Source organism: Rhinopithecus roxellana, chromosome 1 (genome assembly GCF_007565055.1).
Source record: "Rhinopithecus roxellana isolate Shanxi Qingling chromosome 1, ASM756505v1, whole genome shotgun sequence".
Classification (NCBI taxonomy): domain Eukaryota; kingdom Metazoa; phylum Chordata; class Mammalia; order Primates; family Cercopithecidae; genus Rhinopithecus; species Rhinopithecus roxellana.
Window position 1 is genome coordinate 89,255,528 of NC_044549.1, and position 16,318 is coordinate 89,271,845.

General features: G+C 48.7%; 1 protein-coding gene across 2 annotated transcripts in view; it reads right to left on the minus strand.

The window, feature by feature from the left end:
* The window catches only part of SSUH2 (ssu-2 homolog), a 32,342-nt gene that overhangs the window by 4,333 nt on the left and 11,691 nt on the right, over positions 1-16,318 (minus strand). For both annotated transcript variants that reach the window (XM_010369908.2, XM_010369909.2), the window contains exons 2-10: positions 11,002-11,100; positions 10,535-10,616; positions 10,124-10,253; positions 8,370-8,430; positions 7,127-7,251; positions 6,001-6,063; positions 3,907-3,992; positions 2,465-2,557; positions 1,782-1,887 (exon numbers count right to left, since the gene is read on the minus strand). In XM_010369908.2, coding sequence (XP_010368210.1) covers positions 1,782-1,887; positions 2,465-2,557; positions 3,907-3,992; positions 6,001-6,063; positions 7,127-7,251; positions 8,370-8,430; positions 10,124-10,253; positions 10,535-10,616; positions 11,002-11,100 — 845 coding nt within the window. The remainder of the gene's footprint in view (positions 1-1,781; positions 1,888-2,464; positions 2,558-3,906; positions 3,993-6,000; positions 6,064-7,126; positions 7,252-8,369; positions 8,431-10,123; positions 10,254-10,534; positions 10,617-11,001; positions 11,101-16,318) is intronic.

Here is a 16,318-nt window from a genome sequence, read left to right on the forward strand (position 1 = left end):
AGCCAGAGAAGAGGGCCGAGAGAAGGCCCCATATGGTGGTCTCAGGAATTTCAAAAACAGGAAAACAGGGGCCTGCAGTCAGAGAGAGAACCCTATCACCTGCAGCCCACTCAATCCCCCAGCTGCGTGCGTCCTGTGTGCCGCGCATCGTGCTAGGTGTGGGGCAAGGCAGTGACCACAGCAGGTGTGGTCCCCATCAGTGTGGACTCGTGGGGTCTGTACATGTGTAGCAGAAAAGGAACTCAGATTCATTTCTCATTTAAACATTCAAACGGCCCACTAAGGGTCAGGCACTCTCTGTGAGCTGTGGATACAAAATGAACCACAAATAAGCCCAGGTGCTTGCACTCAACCTACAGAAAGTCCAGGCACTGGGGCATCTCCTCGGTCCCCAAAGCCCCCACATCCCCTTCTGCCAGGCTTGAAAGCCTTCCACATATTAAGGGCAAGCATAGCCCTCCCCTGGGGCTCCCTGGGAGTTCATTGTGGAACTGTGGCCCCTCCCTCCACCCTCCTTCTAAGTGTCCACCTGGGCCCAGTGCTGCTGTGGACACTGAGGGTGAGACAGCAGTCAGAGCTCAGCACCAGGCAGGGTCAGCTCACAGAGCTGCCAGCAGCCAGTGACGCCTAGGGATGGGCCCCAGTCTGAGCTGAGCACAGGGGGAGGCCTCTAACTCAAATGGAAGAGAGGGGTACAGGGCTTCTGATGGGGGGACACCTGAGGTGAGCCTTTAAAAAGCCAAATTACTGGAGCAAAGAAAGGGGCTGACACCCCTCCCTATAGTTTGAGGACCCCACTCAGAAGTCCCATTGAAGCCAATCTCTCTGCCAAGGCCAACGGCAAGAGTAAGAAAACCTCTTCTGCTAAGAACCAAATAGTAAATATTTCAGGCTTTCAGACCCTGTAGTCTGTCATTACCCAGCCCTGCCCCACCATCAGGAAAGCGGCCATAGACAACCTGTCAACAAATGGGTGGGACTGTGTTCTAATAAAGCTTTATTGACAAAAGCAGGCAGTGGGCTGGGTGTACCAACCCCTGGCCCACAGGACCCTCTCCTCTGGCTGAAGGCACCTCTCACTTCTGAGCTCCTAGCTCTGCCCTGCTCACTGCCCTCTGCCATTCCTCAAGGCTTCTGCCCCACTGTCCCCTCGCTCCCACACCACAAGGTCCACTCCCCAACTGCCCTGCGCCCAGGTCTGTGCCCAAGGTCACTTCCACAGAGAGGCCTTTTCCACCTCCAGCTGGAACGACACTGCCACCCCTCCCTGCCCCTTACCCTGCCTGAGTGTTTCTCAGTGCCCCTTCACCATCTGACATTGCTGTAAAAGGGTCCATCATAGTCCCCTCACCAGACTGTAAGCTCCATGAGGGCAGGGTCTTTGTTTTATTTGCCGTGGTCTACCCAGGGTCTAGAATAGTGCCTAATATAGGAGAAGGGTCTCAAGGTTTGTGGAAGGAAGCAGGGGATGAAAGAGGAAGGAAAAGAGTGGGGAAGAAGGGAGGAGGAAGGGAAAGAGAGAAAGAGGGTAGGAGGAATGAAGAATGGCAGATGGTGGGGGAAGGGGAGGTGGGAAGGACAGAGGGTTGAGTATGTAAAAGTCAAAAGAAAACTGACAGCCCCCAGGCTCCCCATAGCCTCATCCATGTCTGGGGAGCTCTGCTCTTACCCAACCTGTCCTTCCAGGGAATGCAGACTGCACACACAGCCAGCAGCTCCAGGCCCATGAGAGCGGAGGAGGAACCCAGCTTCCTTTGCTCCCATCCACAATGCCCTCTTACCACCGAGTTTTCATCCTTAAAGAGGTTTTCTCCTTTGGCTTTAGCAAGGAGCTCCCTGGGGCAGTTGAGCCGTTGTTCAGACACAAACTCAAACAGGCTGTTCTTCCTGGAGGGAAGGAGGATGAGGGATGAAAGCACACAGTGGCAGGTTAAGAGCACGGCCTTTGGAATCAGAAGACCTGGGGTTGAGGGCTTGAACTGCTACTGGAGGGACCTTGCAAGAGTTCTGTAGCCTCTCTGAGCCTCAGTCTCCTCGTCTGTAAAATGAAGCTAGTAAGGATAGCGACAGTTCAGCTCCATTACCTCATTTCATCTTTGCCTGCAAAGCACTTAGCAAGGTGCCTGATACAGGAGAAACCTTAATGCGTGGAAGCCCTGGCTGACTTAGGGACATAGCAGGATGCTACAGCTCTCTTCCTACAGGAAGGGCTCAGTTGTCGAGTGGCTGCCGCACTAGAAAGTGGTGATGGCAGAATTTGAACTCAGGTCTGTCTGTTCTAAAGCCAGTCGGCATCCCACAACCCCACACTTCCTCTTTTCAGGAAATTCTCCCCCTTCTAAGTCCTGGCAGGTTCTTGCACTGTGAAAGCTGCAACCAAGCAGAGTTTCTCTGCAGAAACCAGTCCAGGGTTAAGTCCCTCAGCCACCCCCACATACCACAGCATTGAGACACTGCCACATACCACATGATGACAAGCTGGATGAAGTGCAACAGCTTCTTCTCCCCCTTGCAGGTGGCACAGGTCTTGTTCCCTCTCCCTGAGCAGGTGCTGCATCTGAGAAGGGCACAGAGTCGGTACCCCCAGATCAGCTGCAGGTCCTGGTGGCTTCCAGAGGCTCCCACCTGCACCTCCTTCCTCCTGAAGGTAGACTGTGGTGAGCATTGTTTGTATCTGCCCACCACCTAGTCCTCCTTCTGCTGGCAGTACCCCAATATCCCTGTGGGGACCACCCTTCCCCCACCCAGCTCACATGGCTCTAGGGCCTACCCAACCCCTTCTGTGACCAGCTTGGGACCTGGGACTGGTCAATGATCTTATTCCATGTCCCTGGTCTCAGTGGCTGATACAAAGATGAGTATATGACCCAGGCGAGTGCAATGAGATCTGCCCCAGGATGTTTGTCAGGACTATCAGGGAAGGGACATCTTTTCTCCTGGCTTGGAGCTACTGGTGGTCTCTTCTGCTACTACAAGGAACCCCCTGCCTGAGAATGAAGCCCACACAAAGGAAAGCAGAGTGAGAGGTGAAGATAGATTCCTGGTGGCGTTGTTTAAGCACCTGGATCCAGCTGGGCCTGAAGCCATCCCTGAAATATACCCCTGGTCTTCATTCTTACCTAGGCCTGTAAATTTACTTTTTTGCCAAAGTCAATTTGAATTGGATTCTTTTCACTTGCAAATGAAAGAAAAATAAGCATCTTTTTCCCAGTCAAAGACCGTCACTACCAACCACAGTGGAAGGTGCACCAAAGCTTCTCCAACTGGCTTGTCAGAAGGATGGCCTGGGCTTTGGTGAGGCAAACGTATCATTAACCAACCCAACCTTGAGTATTTTCACTCCTCATGGTTTCCTGTTTCCCTTAAAAATTTATAAATACATTAAAGGATAGGATTTACAAAATGCAATGGCCCAGTGTTTGCAAAGCTGTGAGCAGTGATGAAGCTTTGTTGATTGTTTAGTCAATCAACCAACTTTCCTTGACTCCTCCTCCATTCAGACCCCAAAATGAGTTATAAATAGGGGCTTGCCCAGGACCTGATCCTCAGAGAGTTATAAATCTGGCCTTTCAGGTGGTTTTTGATATTCACTTCCCCACCCATTGGCGGGAGAGGTCTCCTTTCCTGGTAACCCTGTCCCTGTCTTTCCTCCCTGAAGTGCCTCTTTCTTCTCATCCTTTCCACACATATATTGCGTGACAAGTTCTGGCCTTGTCCAGAAATGCCAGGCCTTGAGAAAAGCTCACCTACTCTTCAAATAACCACAGAGCACCTACTATGTGCAAAGCTCTGGGGACACAGCAGTGGTGAGACAGACGGGTGCCTATTTGTCTTTCAGATGGGCAGGCAATGAAAAGCCAGAAAACCAGAAAGCAAGAGCACTGTGGTGCTGGGAGACACTCCTACCTCCGCCTGCCGGACCCGGCGCAGAGCTGACACCTCCGGGACTGCTTGGCTTTGCGCTTGGCTCCGCAGCAGGACGGGCACCGCACCTGCGGACACACCACTGCCTCAGCCCCACCGGCCTCCCAGGAAGCAGGGCCAAGGGCATCCCAAGACCTGGTTCAAATCCCAGCCTGTTGACCTTCCTCCCCCTGGGCCTCAGCCCCTTCATCTGCAAAATGATACAGGGTGAACATGAGGTATCTTTGGATTCTTCCAGTTGCAGCTTTCAGACTCCACTCCCTAAGATCCCTGTTTCTTCTGAGACATCAGCCTCTCCTGCCTCTTCTCTAATCCCCACAAGCCCCCAGACCGGACCCCGACCAAGTGTTGGGAGGAAGCTGGGACAGAGGCACTGGTCAGGGGCCTGGCACTAGAGACAGGGGGCTCCTTTTGAGAAATGGCCCCAGAAAAGGCCTAGGCTGTGTTCCCACAGTTGGCTCATGTGGGCTTCAGATACATTCCAGGGAAAGCCTGAGGGAGGTGGGAGGGGAGGAAGGGACAGAGAAGACAACAGGGAGGGAGCCTGGGAAAGCCACTTGAGGCGGGTGGCAGGAGTGAGGACTTGGGAGGAGAGAGAAAGGCCAGGTGAAGGCCACTGCTGGGACCCACAGGCAGTGCAGGAGTGAGCAGGAGATGCAAACTCAGCAGGCGAGGGGTGAAAGGGCTGGTGGAGAAGACAGTTCAGGGTAGCCAGTGTCAGAGCATGGCCAAAGCATGAGCCTCAAATCAGGACAGCATGTAACATGAAGAGTTTGGTTTTACCCCCTGGGATGATTAATAGGCCTGAAGGTTTCTGAAAAGACAAGTAAAGCCATGACTAATGCCACTGAGGGGCCTGTGCTGGGTTAAATAGTGGCCCTTCCAAGTTCAAGTTTACTGGAATCCCAGAGTGGGACCTCATTTAGAGATAGTCTTTGCAAATGCATTTAGTTACGATGAGGTCGTATGACCAGGTAGGGCCTAAATCCGATGATGTGTTCTTATTAGAAGCCCATGTGAAGACAAAAAGCCATGCAGGGAGAAGGCTGGGTGACAAGGGAGGTGGGAACTGAAGTGGCACAGTCACAAGACAAGGAACACCAACGACAGCCCGCAGCTGCCAGAAGCCAGGGAAGAAGAAGGGGATGGCTTCCCTCTCGGTGCCTCCAGAAGAACCAGCCCGTCCCAAACCTTGATTTTGGACTTCTGGCTTTCAGAACTTTGAGATAATAAGTGTCTGGTTTTTTGGTTTGTTTGTTTGTTTTGTTATGTTTTGTTTGTTTGTTTTTGAGACAGTCTTGCTCTGTCACCCAGGCTGGAGTGCAGTGGCACAATCTCGGCTCACTGCAAGCGCCACCTCCTGGGTTCACGCTATTCTCCTGCCTCAGCCTCCCGAGTAACTGGGACTACAGGCGTCCGCCACCATACTCAGCTAATTTTTAATATATACTTTTTTATAGAGATGGGGTTTCACTGTGTTAGCCAGCAAGGTCTCGATCTCCTGACATCGTGATCTGCCGGCCTTGGCCTCCCAAAGTGCTGGGATTACAGGCGTGAGCCACCGTGCCTGGCTGTGTCTGTTGTTTTAAGCCTCCCATTGGTGGTCATGGCTTATAGCAGCCACAGGAAACTAACTCAAGTGTCCTGTCTACTTTGTCTCTCCAAGCCTTCCAAACTTCACCTGCTCAGTACCCACCACCCTATTCGACAAGTGGAGTCACTTGTTGGTTTCCCTGGCTGACAGGGACTCCCTGATAAGAAGAACCCCAGGCCTTGGTCCTCTTACAGGACCTAGTGGCCAGAGTCAAGCAGGTATTCATTGTATGTTGGTAGATGGATAAGAAAAGAAGAGAAAAATTAAAATCGAACTGTCAAAGTGAAAGTGTCATTAGAGACCACCCAATCCCACTTTTTCATTTTATAGATGGGAAAATGGAGGCTCAGAAAGGGAGGATGACTTGCCTGAGATGACACAGTTGCTGCAGGGAGCCCCAGGCCACCAGCCCAGCCCTCTGTCCCCAGGATCCCCCGCCACCACACCCTCACTGACTCACCAATGGTTCACAGATGACTCACCGTGCCTGCCCCGTGGCAGCCGCTGCACTTGTACCGCCCACGCCCGTGGCATTTGTGGCATTCCTGAAAGTGCAATGCTCTCCTGGGATCTAGTTTCCCAAGGGCCACTTCTCCCACACCCATGACATCACCATCTAAACCGGAGGTGCAGCGGCTCAGGACCAGGATAGGAGGATGGCGCAGGAAAGAAATGGCCCTTCTCATTTGACTACAATTCCAGAAGACTTGACTGCATCAAGAGATCCTGTCACCATTTCCTCTGAGCCCCAGCCCAGTCTGGATGCCAACAAGGGGAGACATGTCTGGGAGCCCCACATCCTAACTCACACTCTACAGTTTCCTACCGGGCTGAACCACAAAGGCTGATGGCATTTGCCCATAAGGTAGCTAATGTGGTCTTTGGGAACAGAAGTCATTGAAAAATGGACAGGATTTTTGTGAAAGGCAAAGAGCTAGCTAATACTATTTAATCACTAATTTAAAATAGCCTTGCCACCCTTGAGAAAGGATTAGAATACTTTCTTGACCTCTCAAAATCCTCTTTGTCTTAGAACTGTATAAAAACTTATAGAGCAAAATTACACCCTTAAATCCAGTCCGAAAGTGTAAAACAGGCAGCAATCGGAAGAGAACACAATATGAGCTATCTCATTCACGTTTTTGTAATCCACTAGGCTTCTCTCCCTTCACGCCATGATTATATGTCCATAAAGCACGATGGAAGTCAGATTCTGTTTCCTAACTCTCATGGAAAATCCCAGCAAAGTTTTAAGTTTTTATTTTATATAAATTTCATTCAGCACTCCAGCTGCTTAAGCTAAAATACATTTTTTTAAAAATGAAAACCACACTCAACCAATCCAGGAATATCACTGCTCACTAAAGCTGGTGACAATTTGTAAATCGGATGATCTGTTTGCTGCCTGAACACTCCCAGATTTGCTTGGAATTTTATTTGGGACTACATTCCATACACCAAGTTTTATTAAATTATGTTCATTTATAACCAAGAAATGAAGCACTGGCCTGAATTTTGGGTTTCCCTTCAAAGGATGAGTTTGAGGAAACACGCAGTGCCTGGAAAGCCTCTCAGGGAGAAGGGCAAGTACTCCAGTAATCTTGTTACCTTGACCAGTGATGAGTGAGGGACCTGGAACTTCCTGATGTCTTCCCGAAACATCGGGGGAACCTGAACCTTGATGTCCCAGAGCCTGGGGGAGGCGCCTCTTTGTGGCCCATCCACAGAGTGGTCTGATGCAGAAAGGGGTCATTGTAAGAATGACAAAGGGCAGCAGGGTTAAACTTTCATTTATCCAGCAAACAGCAGAGAGCCTTCACTTGGTACCAGACATGAGTCTAGATTGGGGCTACAGGGATGGGTAGTCAAAGCCCCCCTTGGAGGCAGTGATTAAGCAACCAAGATTTAGAGAGAGACAGATCTGGGTTTGACTCCTGGCTCTTTTATGTCCTAGCTGCTTAACTTTAAAGAAGTTTCTTACCCTCTCTGAGCTTCCATTCTCTCATCTCTAAAATGGGGATCGTCATGGCACCTACCATACAAGATGGTAGTGAAAATTAAATGGAAGAATGTGTATAAAATTCTTAGCACCAGGGCTGGCACATACTGAGGGGCTGACAAACAGGAACTGTCATCATTATCGTCGCCATCCCCTTCACCATCCCATCCTCTTCCTCTTGCTCTGTTCAAGGAGACAGACAGCACCATCACAATAAGATGTGATAGGATATGATACATGCTTTGGACAAGAGTTTCACAAAAGGCTCTGAAAACTCAGAAGACTGGCCCATTCTGCTGGGAGGGGAGCAGCAGGAGGAGAAATCCTGAAAAGCTTCTTAAAAGAAGTGACACATGAGCTGAGTCTTGAAGAATGGACCTGAGTCTTGAAGAATGGACTGGTAGAGAAAACAGGTAGGACATAGGTCTTCCCAAATAGAGCAACTTAGGCTTCCGGTGGGGGCTCAGCAGAAGGTGGATGGCAAGGGGAATGGGGAGCACAGAGGCTCAGAGGCTTAGGAGGAATTAGGGGTGGCATGAGGGGGTAGGGGAACGTTTAAACACACATGCTGCTTTACAACCTGCCCCCATGTGGCAGCACCAGACTGTAGCAAAAGCAAACACTTGGCTGTTTCAGGACCTCCTGCCTCCTGGGCAGGAAGCGTTTACTAAGATCAGCACTGGAAAGTCTCTGAGATGAAAGTTCACCCTCTCATTTTGCAGGGAATAAGGAAGCCAAGGCTTCAAGCAGGAGACCATCTTAAGATGACTGCCTGAGCCAAGTCCTGATATTTTCCACCAGCACCCTGACTTATTTGCCCCCAATTAAACTAATTTCAGACAATTCACTTACTAGTAAAGGGTTGAAATGTCCACTCACTTATCCTGGATTCACTAAAGGTCTCTAGTCGATACTAAAAGGAAAAAAACAGCATGTTCACATTCGTGCCCCTTATGAAGGCAGAGCATTATGCAAAAAGAGGAAGCTCTTCCCCTGCCAGAGCTCAGTGGGGAAACTGAGAGATCCACGCACAACACCCTCGGCTGCTGGAACTGTCTGACAACAACGATTTCTGTTCCACATGCCCCCAGATGTCTGCCGGGAAGTCAGCCAACCCCAGGAAATCTCCCCTAACAGGCTCAAACTGGAGCTAATTCAGTTCCCCATGAATTTATACAAAGATTCTATGAGACAAGCTTCAAAGTAGTAGCTGTCTTTGATAGCTGGAGGCCCCTGGAATCTATGGCTTTGGGATTTCCCTTGTGGAGGAATTTATCTGCCTGATATCAAAATCTTCCTTCTTGATCTTCATCCACAAAGTGACAGAATGGGAAGAGGTCTTGGACATCCCTTGCCCTCTCCTTTTACATGTGAGTAAATGAGGGCTCAGAGAGATCAGCTGATTTCCTCGAGGTCACACAGCCACACAATGGCCACTTCTTCCAGATTCCTGCTTTAACCACTGCCTGCAAGGCTCATCATTTCTGCACAATTATGTGCTCCTCAGAGGAGCTGAGGAGGGCTCCCCGGGCCACCTCCTCCGTCATCACAGGGACTCTGCAGGGGACCAAACAGAGAGGCAGGGATTTCTGGGAAGGGCCCGTGGGCTCATGCAGGCCAGCCAGACTCCAGAGGACGGCTGGATCAGCAACACTAGAATATGTGAACATAAAAGCTGCCCCTCTGCTCTGTCAATAGAGGAGACAGAAGTGCCTGCCAGAGGTAGGACTGCCCTGCAGCAATGAATAAATAATTTCTTGGCACAGTCATGATTTGGGGGAGGCAGAGGGAGCTGAAGTCTAGTGGCGGGTAGATGAACCTTTATCAGCCCATCCCTTGTAGAAGTATGGAGTGAAGACATAGGCTTTGAGGCTACCAAATCTGATTTTGAATCTCACCTCTCTCACTTCTAGCTACATCTTGTTGGGCAAATCACTTTGCCTCTTTAAATTTCCAATTTCTCATCTGTAAACCAGTGACAGTGATGCTACCGTATAGGGCAGCCATGAGGATTTGACAAGGCGTGAGTGTAGCATGCACTCTATGATGCCTGGCATGTTCAAGCTTGCCAGTGGTGTTTGCTGACACCTGTCCTTTTTTCTTTTTTCTCTTTTTTTGAGTTGGAATTTCGTTCTTGTTGCCCAGGCTGGAGTGCAATGGCACCATCTCGGCTCACCGCAACCTCCGCCTTCCCGTTTCAAGCAATTCTCCTACCTCAGCTTCCTGAGTACCTGGAACTACAGGCATGCACCATCACGCCCAGCTAATTTTTGTATTTTTAGTAGAGATGGGTTTTCACTATGTTAGTCAGGCTGTTCTCAAACTCCTGACCTCAGGTGACCCACCTACCTCAGTCTCCCAAAGTGCTGGGATTACAGGTGTGAGCCACCGCACCTGGCCTGACACTTGTTCTTTTTATTATTACTCACAGCCACAGACAAGTCAAGTTGCAGATGGGATTCAACATCACCATCGTTCACACTCACACACACTGCCCCCAGGACTCCTTTTCCCTGGCTACATCACAAAAATAGCCCACCACTGTCCCAAAGCCCCCAGCCCACCAGCCCCTAGGCCAAGGCCCCCCACCAGCCCTGGCCTCTTACCCTGCAGAGGGTCTGCTGATTCAGCTCCCGGATGACAAGGTCTCCAGCCACTGTGCTGCTGTAGCAGCATTTAGAGTTCACGAAGCTGAGGAGGGCTTCCCGGGCCACCTCCTCCGTCATCACAGGGACTCTGCAGGGGACCAAACAGAGAGGCAGGGATTTCTGGGAAGGGCCCATGGGCTCATGCAGGCCAGCCAGACTCCTCAATGTGTAGGTGAGAAACTGAGGCCACAGTAGTGGTAAAATGTAAATCCCCAAGCCCCATCCCTGGAGGATCTAGTGCAGTAGGTCTGGGGTGCAGAGGGTCCCCTCCAGGGATCCTGATGCACTACCTGGGCTGAGATCCTCAAGGAAGGCTCCTGTGCGGCAATAGTGACATAGGGAACGCACACAGCACAATCTGAAACTCACCTGTGTTCCAGGAATGAGGACCAGGACCTTTGCTCCTGGGGCCTCCCCAGAGCCTCCAAAGGCGGGAAAAATGTCTGTCCTCCTGGAGAAGGGAAGAGTCAGGGGCTGGACAGCCCAGGCCAAAGGAACAAATACTTGTGTGGTGGAAGAAGGAAAGACTGACTGAATGTGAGAAAGAATAGATGAAGAAAAAGTGATGCATTTAATGCATCTAATGCAAAAAGAATGAGGACTCCAAGACCAGCACCATCTAGGTCTTAGAGGGACCTGTTGTGGCCATGGACTGTTCATAGACAGAAAGCCTATGCCCTGTTGCTTCCTATTTCCACTTACTCTTGATAAGGGGCTTCCCAGGGTCCCCCAAGGGAAAGGGGAGCTATCTCAGCACCACCTTTTTCCAGAGACATCCCCCCAACCAGCATGAGCCCTAGGAAGAAGCCCAAAGAATCAAGCCCCCTTGGACTTACTGCCTGCTTGAAGAAGCCAGTCATAGCCAGGCAGTCTCTCCAGGAGCTCTGTGGGGGGTGCCAGAGGACTCTCAGCCTCAAAACTGAGGTCTACCACACCTGCAGAAAGACAAGCATTCCTGAGCCTTGGGCAGGGAGGGGAAGGCTGATGAGGGTTTCACAGGAAGCTGAAAAATGAGGGTGGGTGCATTATAAAAAGTCTCACAGTTTAAGCCAGACTCACTCTGGCATCCTTGGGACACAGAATACATCTGCAGGGCAGGTGGTGGTAGCAGCAGTAATAATAGCAATGAGAAACATCAAGAATGCCAGCTCCTATTTGCTGGGTACCTACTCTGTGAATATGCATTATTGCATTCATGAGTCTGTAATTCACTGTGGTGAATTACAGATGGCCATGTATTCTTTGATGCTTCCCTTCCATTGAACCTAGGAAGATATGTGATTGCCTCAACTAAGAGAATACGGTGGAAGCATTAAAAGACTGCAGCTTCTTCTGCCTCATGGAACATTTGTCTTGGAACCCTGAGCTTTAAGTCAGGCTATTGTGCTGGAGGAACCATGAGGAGACCCTAAGACTACATGGAAGGAGGTCCAGTTGAGTTCAGCCTTCCAGTCATCACCACCAAACCAGCAAAGCCATCCTGGACTCCTCAAGCCATATCAGCCACCTGCTGAATGCCACTGGATGACCCTAATCAACACCATGTGGAGCAGAAGAATCTCCTGGCTGAGCCCTACTCCAATTCCTGACCCACAAAATCATGAGATATAATAACATTGCAGTTGTTTTAAGGCACTGAGATGGGGGGTTGTTATGCAGCTTCCTCCAGTGGACAATCTTTGCTCTGGGATTCCAGGCAGACTTGACCAAGACTTTCTTGGAGCCACATGGAGTCTGAGACTACTCCTGCTTAGTCTCCTTCCTTCCCTCTCTCCCTTCATAGATATCAGACTTGCATTGCAGTCTGAAGACATTCCCTCCTCTTTTCTCTTCACAGGTATCTTCAAGAAACCCCTTGCACATCCAATGCCATCTTGGTGTCTGTTTCATGGTTGACCCAAACTGATACACTAATGCCTTCCCCCATTCTACCAATGAGGAAACTGAGGCTTAGAAAGGTTGTGACTTGCCCAAGATCATACAACCAGCAAGTGGTGGGTGGAGCTGGATTCAAACCTAGACTTGTCTGACTCCAAAGTTCATGTTCTTTCCAAGTACAGACAGTCCCCAACTTAGGATGTTTGGACTTAATTGATTTTTCTGCTTTATGATGGTGCAAAAGCCATACGCATTCATTATAAACCAAACATCAAATTTTGAATTTGGGTCTTTTCCTAGGCTAGCAATAGACAATATGATACACTCTTGTGATGCCAGGCAGTGGCAGTGAACCACAGCTTCCACTTCACCACTGCCTTGTGTATTAAATGCCTTCTTGACTCTTCTGATATTTTCAATTTATGAGGGGTTTATTCGGACATAACCTCACTGTAGATTGAGTAGTATCTGTACTTTTCATGAGGCAAAACTACGAAAAAGTCATTCACTATATATCTGTTTTCAAAACCTCGTCCTAGCCTGTCAGGTGTGACATAGATACATAAATAGGTGTGGCCCTGAGATGCCAAGGAGGAAAACATAATATAGAAACTGGCCCCTGAAGCACTGGATGGTTCATGAAACAACTTCCCACACCTGTTGCCTTATCCCACACTCCCAACTGGGGGTGTGGAAGGCAGCACTTCTGACCCCACTTGACATGAGGCACATGAGGCTTAGAGAGATTACTCCAGTAATCCTAGGTCACACAGCTGTGGAGTTAGAGCAGGACAGAGGTCCCAGAGGCCTCTGGACCAAGAATTCTAGTTCCAGCCCACTGGGCCACCCCTTAAAACTGTTCCTATAATCCCTCACACTAGGGGACAAGAATTCCTTGGCTCTGTCTAGCAGCCAAGTCAGTCACAGGAGTTGACTTCAAATGGTGCCTGTGAAATGGTCATGGAAGGGGACACTGTCTCAGTCACTGAAGCAAACTCAGGTCAGACTTCCAGCTGAACTGCCCCATCTCCTAGAGCCTTTTTTTTTTTTTTTTTTTTTTTTGGTGGGAGGAACCTATTTAAAGCCTGTAGCTCTCTCCCTTCACAAAAGTAAAAATAATATGCCCTGTCCTTTCAAGTTTAATAAAAATAAAAACCAGACAATAGCAAGTCTTCTTTTAAATGAGACCAACCTAGGCTAATCTGGAAGTGTAGCTGTCAGCAGGTGAGGAAGAAGGAAATCTTGAAACACATGGCTGAGAATGATATAGGGAGTGAAGTGTCATTAAGACAAATGAACACTCCCTTTTGCCACCTTCCAAATTAGGAATGCCCCTGTCCTCTGAGAATAAGAACTATTATCTGCATCTCTAAGGTTTTTTCTCCTTGCAGAAAACCCACAAAGGAAAGTGGATAGAAGGTTCGTGATGTAGAGAGCACCTTTCTAAGCAGGAAAACCCACCTTTGTAAGCAAATGGTTCTGCCAGGAAACAGGGGAGAGATCTGAGATAGATGTGGCTGGGATGCAAAGTGACATCATCCCAAAGCTTCAAACTGATGCCTGCCAATGTGCGTTGAAATCTCCAGTGTGACAGTTCATCTGGAATTACTATTAATATCTTGATTCTCAATATTGCTTTGCTTCTAATTAGTTTAGTAGCATTTGAAGCTATGTTAGCCACCAGGGACCCAAGGGTTAGCAACAATTATCTATAAAGAGCCATGTGGTAAATATTTTAGACTTTGCAGGCCGTACAATCTCTGTCTCAGTTACTCAAGTTGGCTGTTGTAGGCTGTTGTAGTGTGAAGCAGCCATAGTCAATACACAATTGAATAAGTGAGTGTGGCTTCGTTCCAAGAAAACTTTGTGAAAATAGGTGGTGGGTCTGATTCGGCTCTCTGAGTCATGTTTGACCCATCCCTGACTTAGACACTCACCTGTGTGTCTACTTGGACATTCTCCTGGGAATGGGCTTGAGGGGATCAGAAAGGTAGAAGCTGAAAGCTGAGCCTTTCTGGGGCAAAGGCCCATGCATGTCCACTGTAGTTTCTGTCAGCTCCATTATCAGAATTAAAGATCAAGTTCAGGGCTGGACTGTAGCCCTGAAATACATGGCCCAAGCAGTGGAGGAAGGAGGGGATGCCCTTAGGACGAATGAACACCCCGTCTCTACCACCTCCCAAATTGAGGATATTCTTGTCCTCTGACAATAAGAAATACTATCTGCATCTCTAAGGTTTTTTCCTGCTGGTAGAAAATCTACTAGGAAGGTAAATAGAAAAAAGTTTCACAGATGTAGAGTGCCTTTGTAATTAGGAAAACACATCTTTTTGAGCCAATGATTCTGCCACATTTTGACCGGAGTCAGAAACCCAGAGGCAGCATGGTTAGAAACATGGGTTCTGACATGTCACCTTGGGCCCAGGCTCTCCACATTATGTGACACCAGGTAAGCCACACATCCCTGAAGAACTCAACTCCCTCCTTGCAAAACAGAGCAGATGATATTAATACCCAAGCAATGAGACAATGTGTGCATAGTCCTTCGTCCTGTGCCTGCCCTATAACAAAACCCAGTCACTGCCTTGAACCAGAGGAGGGTGGGTCTTCCTCTTTCTTTGTGCTCATTTAAACCAGGAGACAACAGTGAAAATATCAAGCATAGAAAGACTGTCACAGCCCTGTCCCCTGGGGATGTTCCCCCACCCACCCAGAAGTCTTGGGTCTGCTGGGGCATCAATATTCCTCTTGACAAGAAGACGGGGAAATACCATGCAGCTGCAACGTCCTGCTGGAAACCAAACAAAAGGAGCAGGAAGAGGGGAAGAATGAGAGGCGGGAAACTCAGACTCCATTCCTCAACCAGGAGCCACCCTGACCTCTCAGGGCAGCTACAGCTCGTCAGAGCTAAATTAATCTCACCATTCTGTTATGTACAAAAATAAAGGACTCCAGACTGAACTAAGGAGGATGTGTCATTTCCTGTACAGATCTTGACGGGCTCAACAGGGAATGTGGATGTCAAGGGGCATTGTGTGACACCCAGCATGGGGCACTCAGAAGGGGCTACCAGCCACAGTGCTGTTCCCATGGTGTTGCAGCTCAGTTTCAGGCAGTTGTCCAGCTGGGCCACCCTGCCCTAACACACACATGGTGTCCCGTGGCTTCCAAAAGGACAACGTAGGCATGATCTCCTTTGTGCTTCATAATAACCAGTTTTCCCTATTTCAGAGAATGAAATGAGGCTGAAAGATGTGGTTTGGGGCAACTTGCTCACACACGCATGGCAGAGATAGAAATTGCACTTAGAGCTCAGATCCTGTCTCCAAGCCCAGTGACCCTTTTACTTAGCTGAACTTCCTTTGGCTCCATGCAAACAGCATCAACTGAATGCTGAGAAGACTTTGCAAAGAGAGTCGCCAAGGTAGCGTTTCAGCTCACCAGTCACAAGATATTTTTCTTTTGTATAGAAAGGAATTTTCCTTGTGGAGAAAGGCATTATTAATGGGTAACCCCTTTAATTTTCTCCTTTTAAAAATGTCATTCCTTTGACTTCAGATGAGAAAGGAAATCAATGTCCTTTGCCCCTAATTCCACATTAATCATCTTAAAAGCACTGAAGTGTGCCCAAAGGGCTTCCCATCACCATCTTACTTGAGTTTGTTTCATACATTGTCTCCTTTGACAAGTGCGAAGGCCCCTTTTGGACAGGGGTGCCTCTCCCGTATAAGAAAAGAATGGCATTCAACACTCAAACAAAGAGTGGGAATACAACAGGCACACGTAAGTGTTAGGGGAACAACAAACCTACCACAGTGGGCATATTGTCGATATGCACAAATGCCTCATGATTTGAATTATACTTGAGATGATGCCAAAAAGATTCAGGTGGTCAAACTCAGACACACAAAGTAGAGTGATGGTTGACAGGGGCTGTGGGGAGAAGGGAATACGGAATTATTTAATAGAGACAGAATTTCAGATTTACAAGGTGAAAGGAGTTCCAGAGAAGGATGCTGGTCATGGCTGCACAACACTGTGAATGAACAGTACTACTGAAATGTGCACTTAAAAATGGCTAAGATGGTAAATTTTATGTCATGTATATTTTATCACAAATAAAAACAACTTGAGAAAGAGAGAGGTGATCATAAGAGAAAGAAAAGAAAGAAGTTCTGTTTTGCCATAAAGAACAAACAAATAATTGGCCACACTAGTTACAGGACTTTCTAGCAAGACCAGAAAACCTGATCACATCATCCCCTCACCTAACCC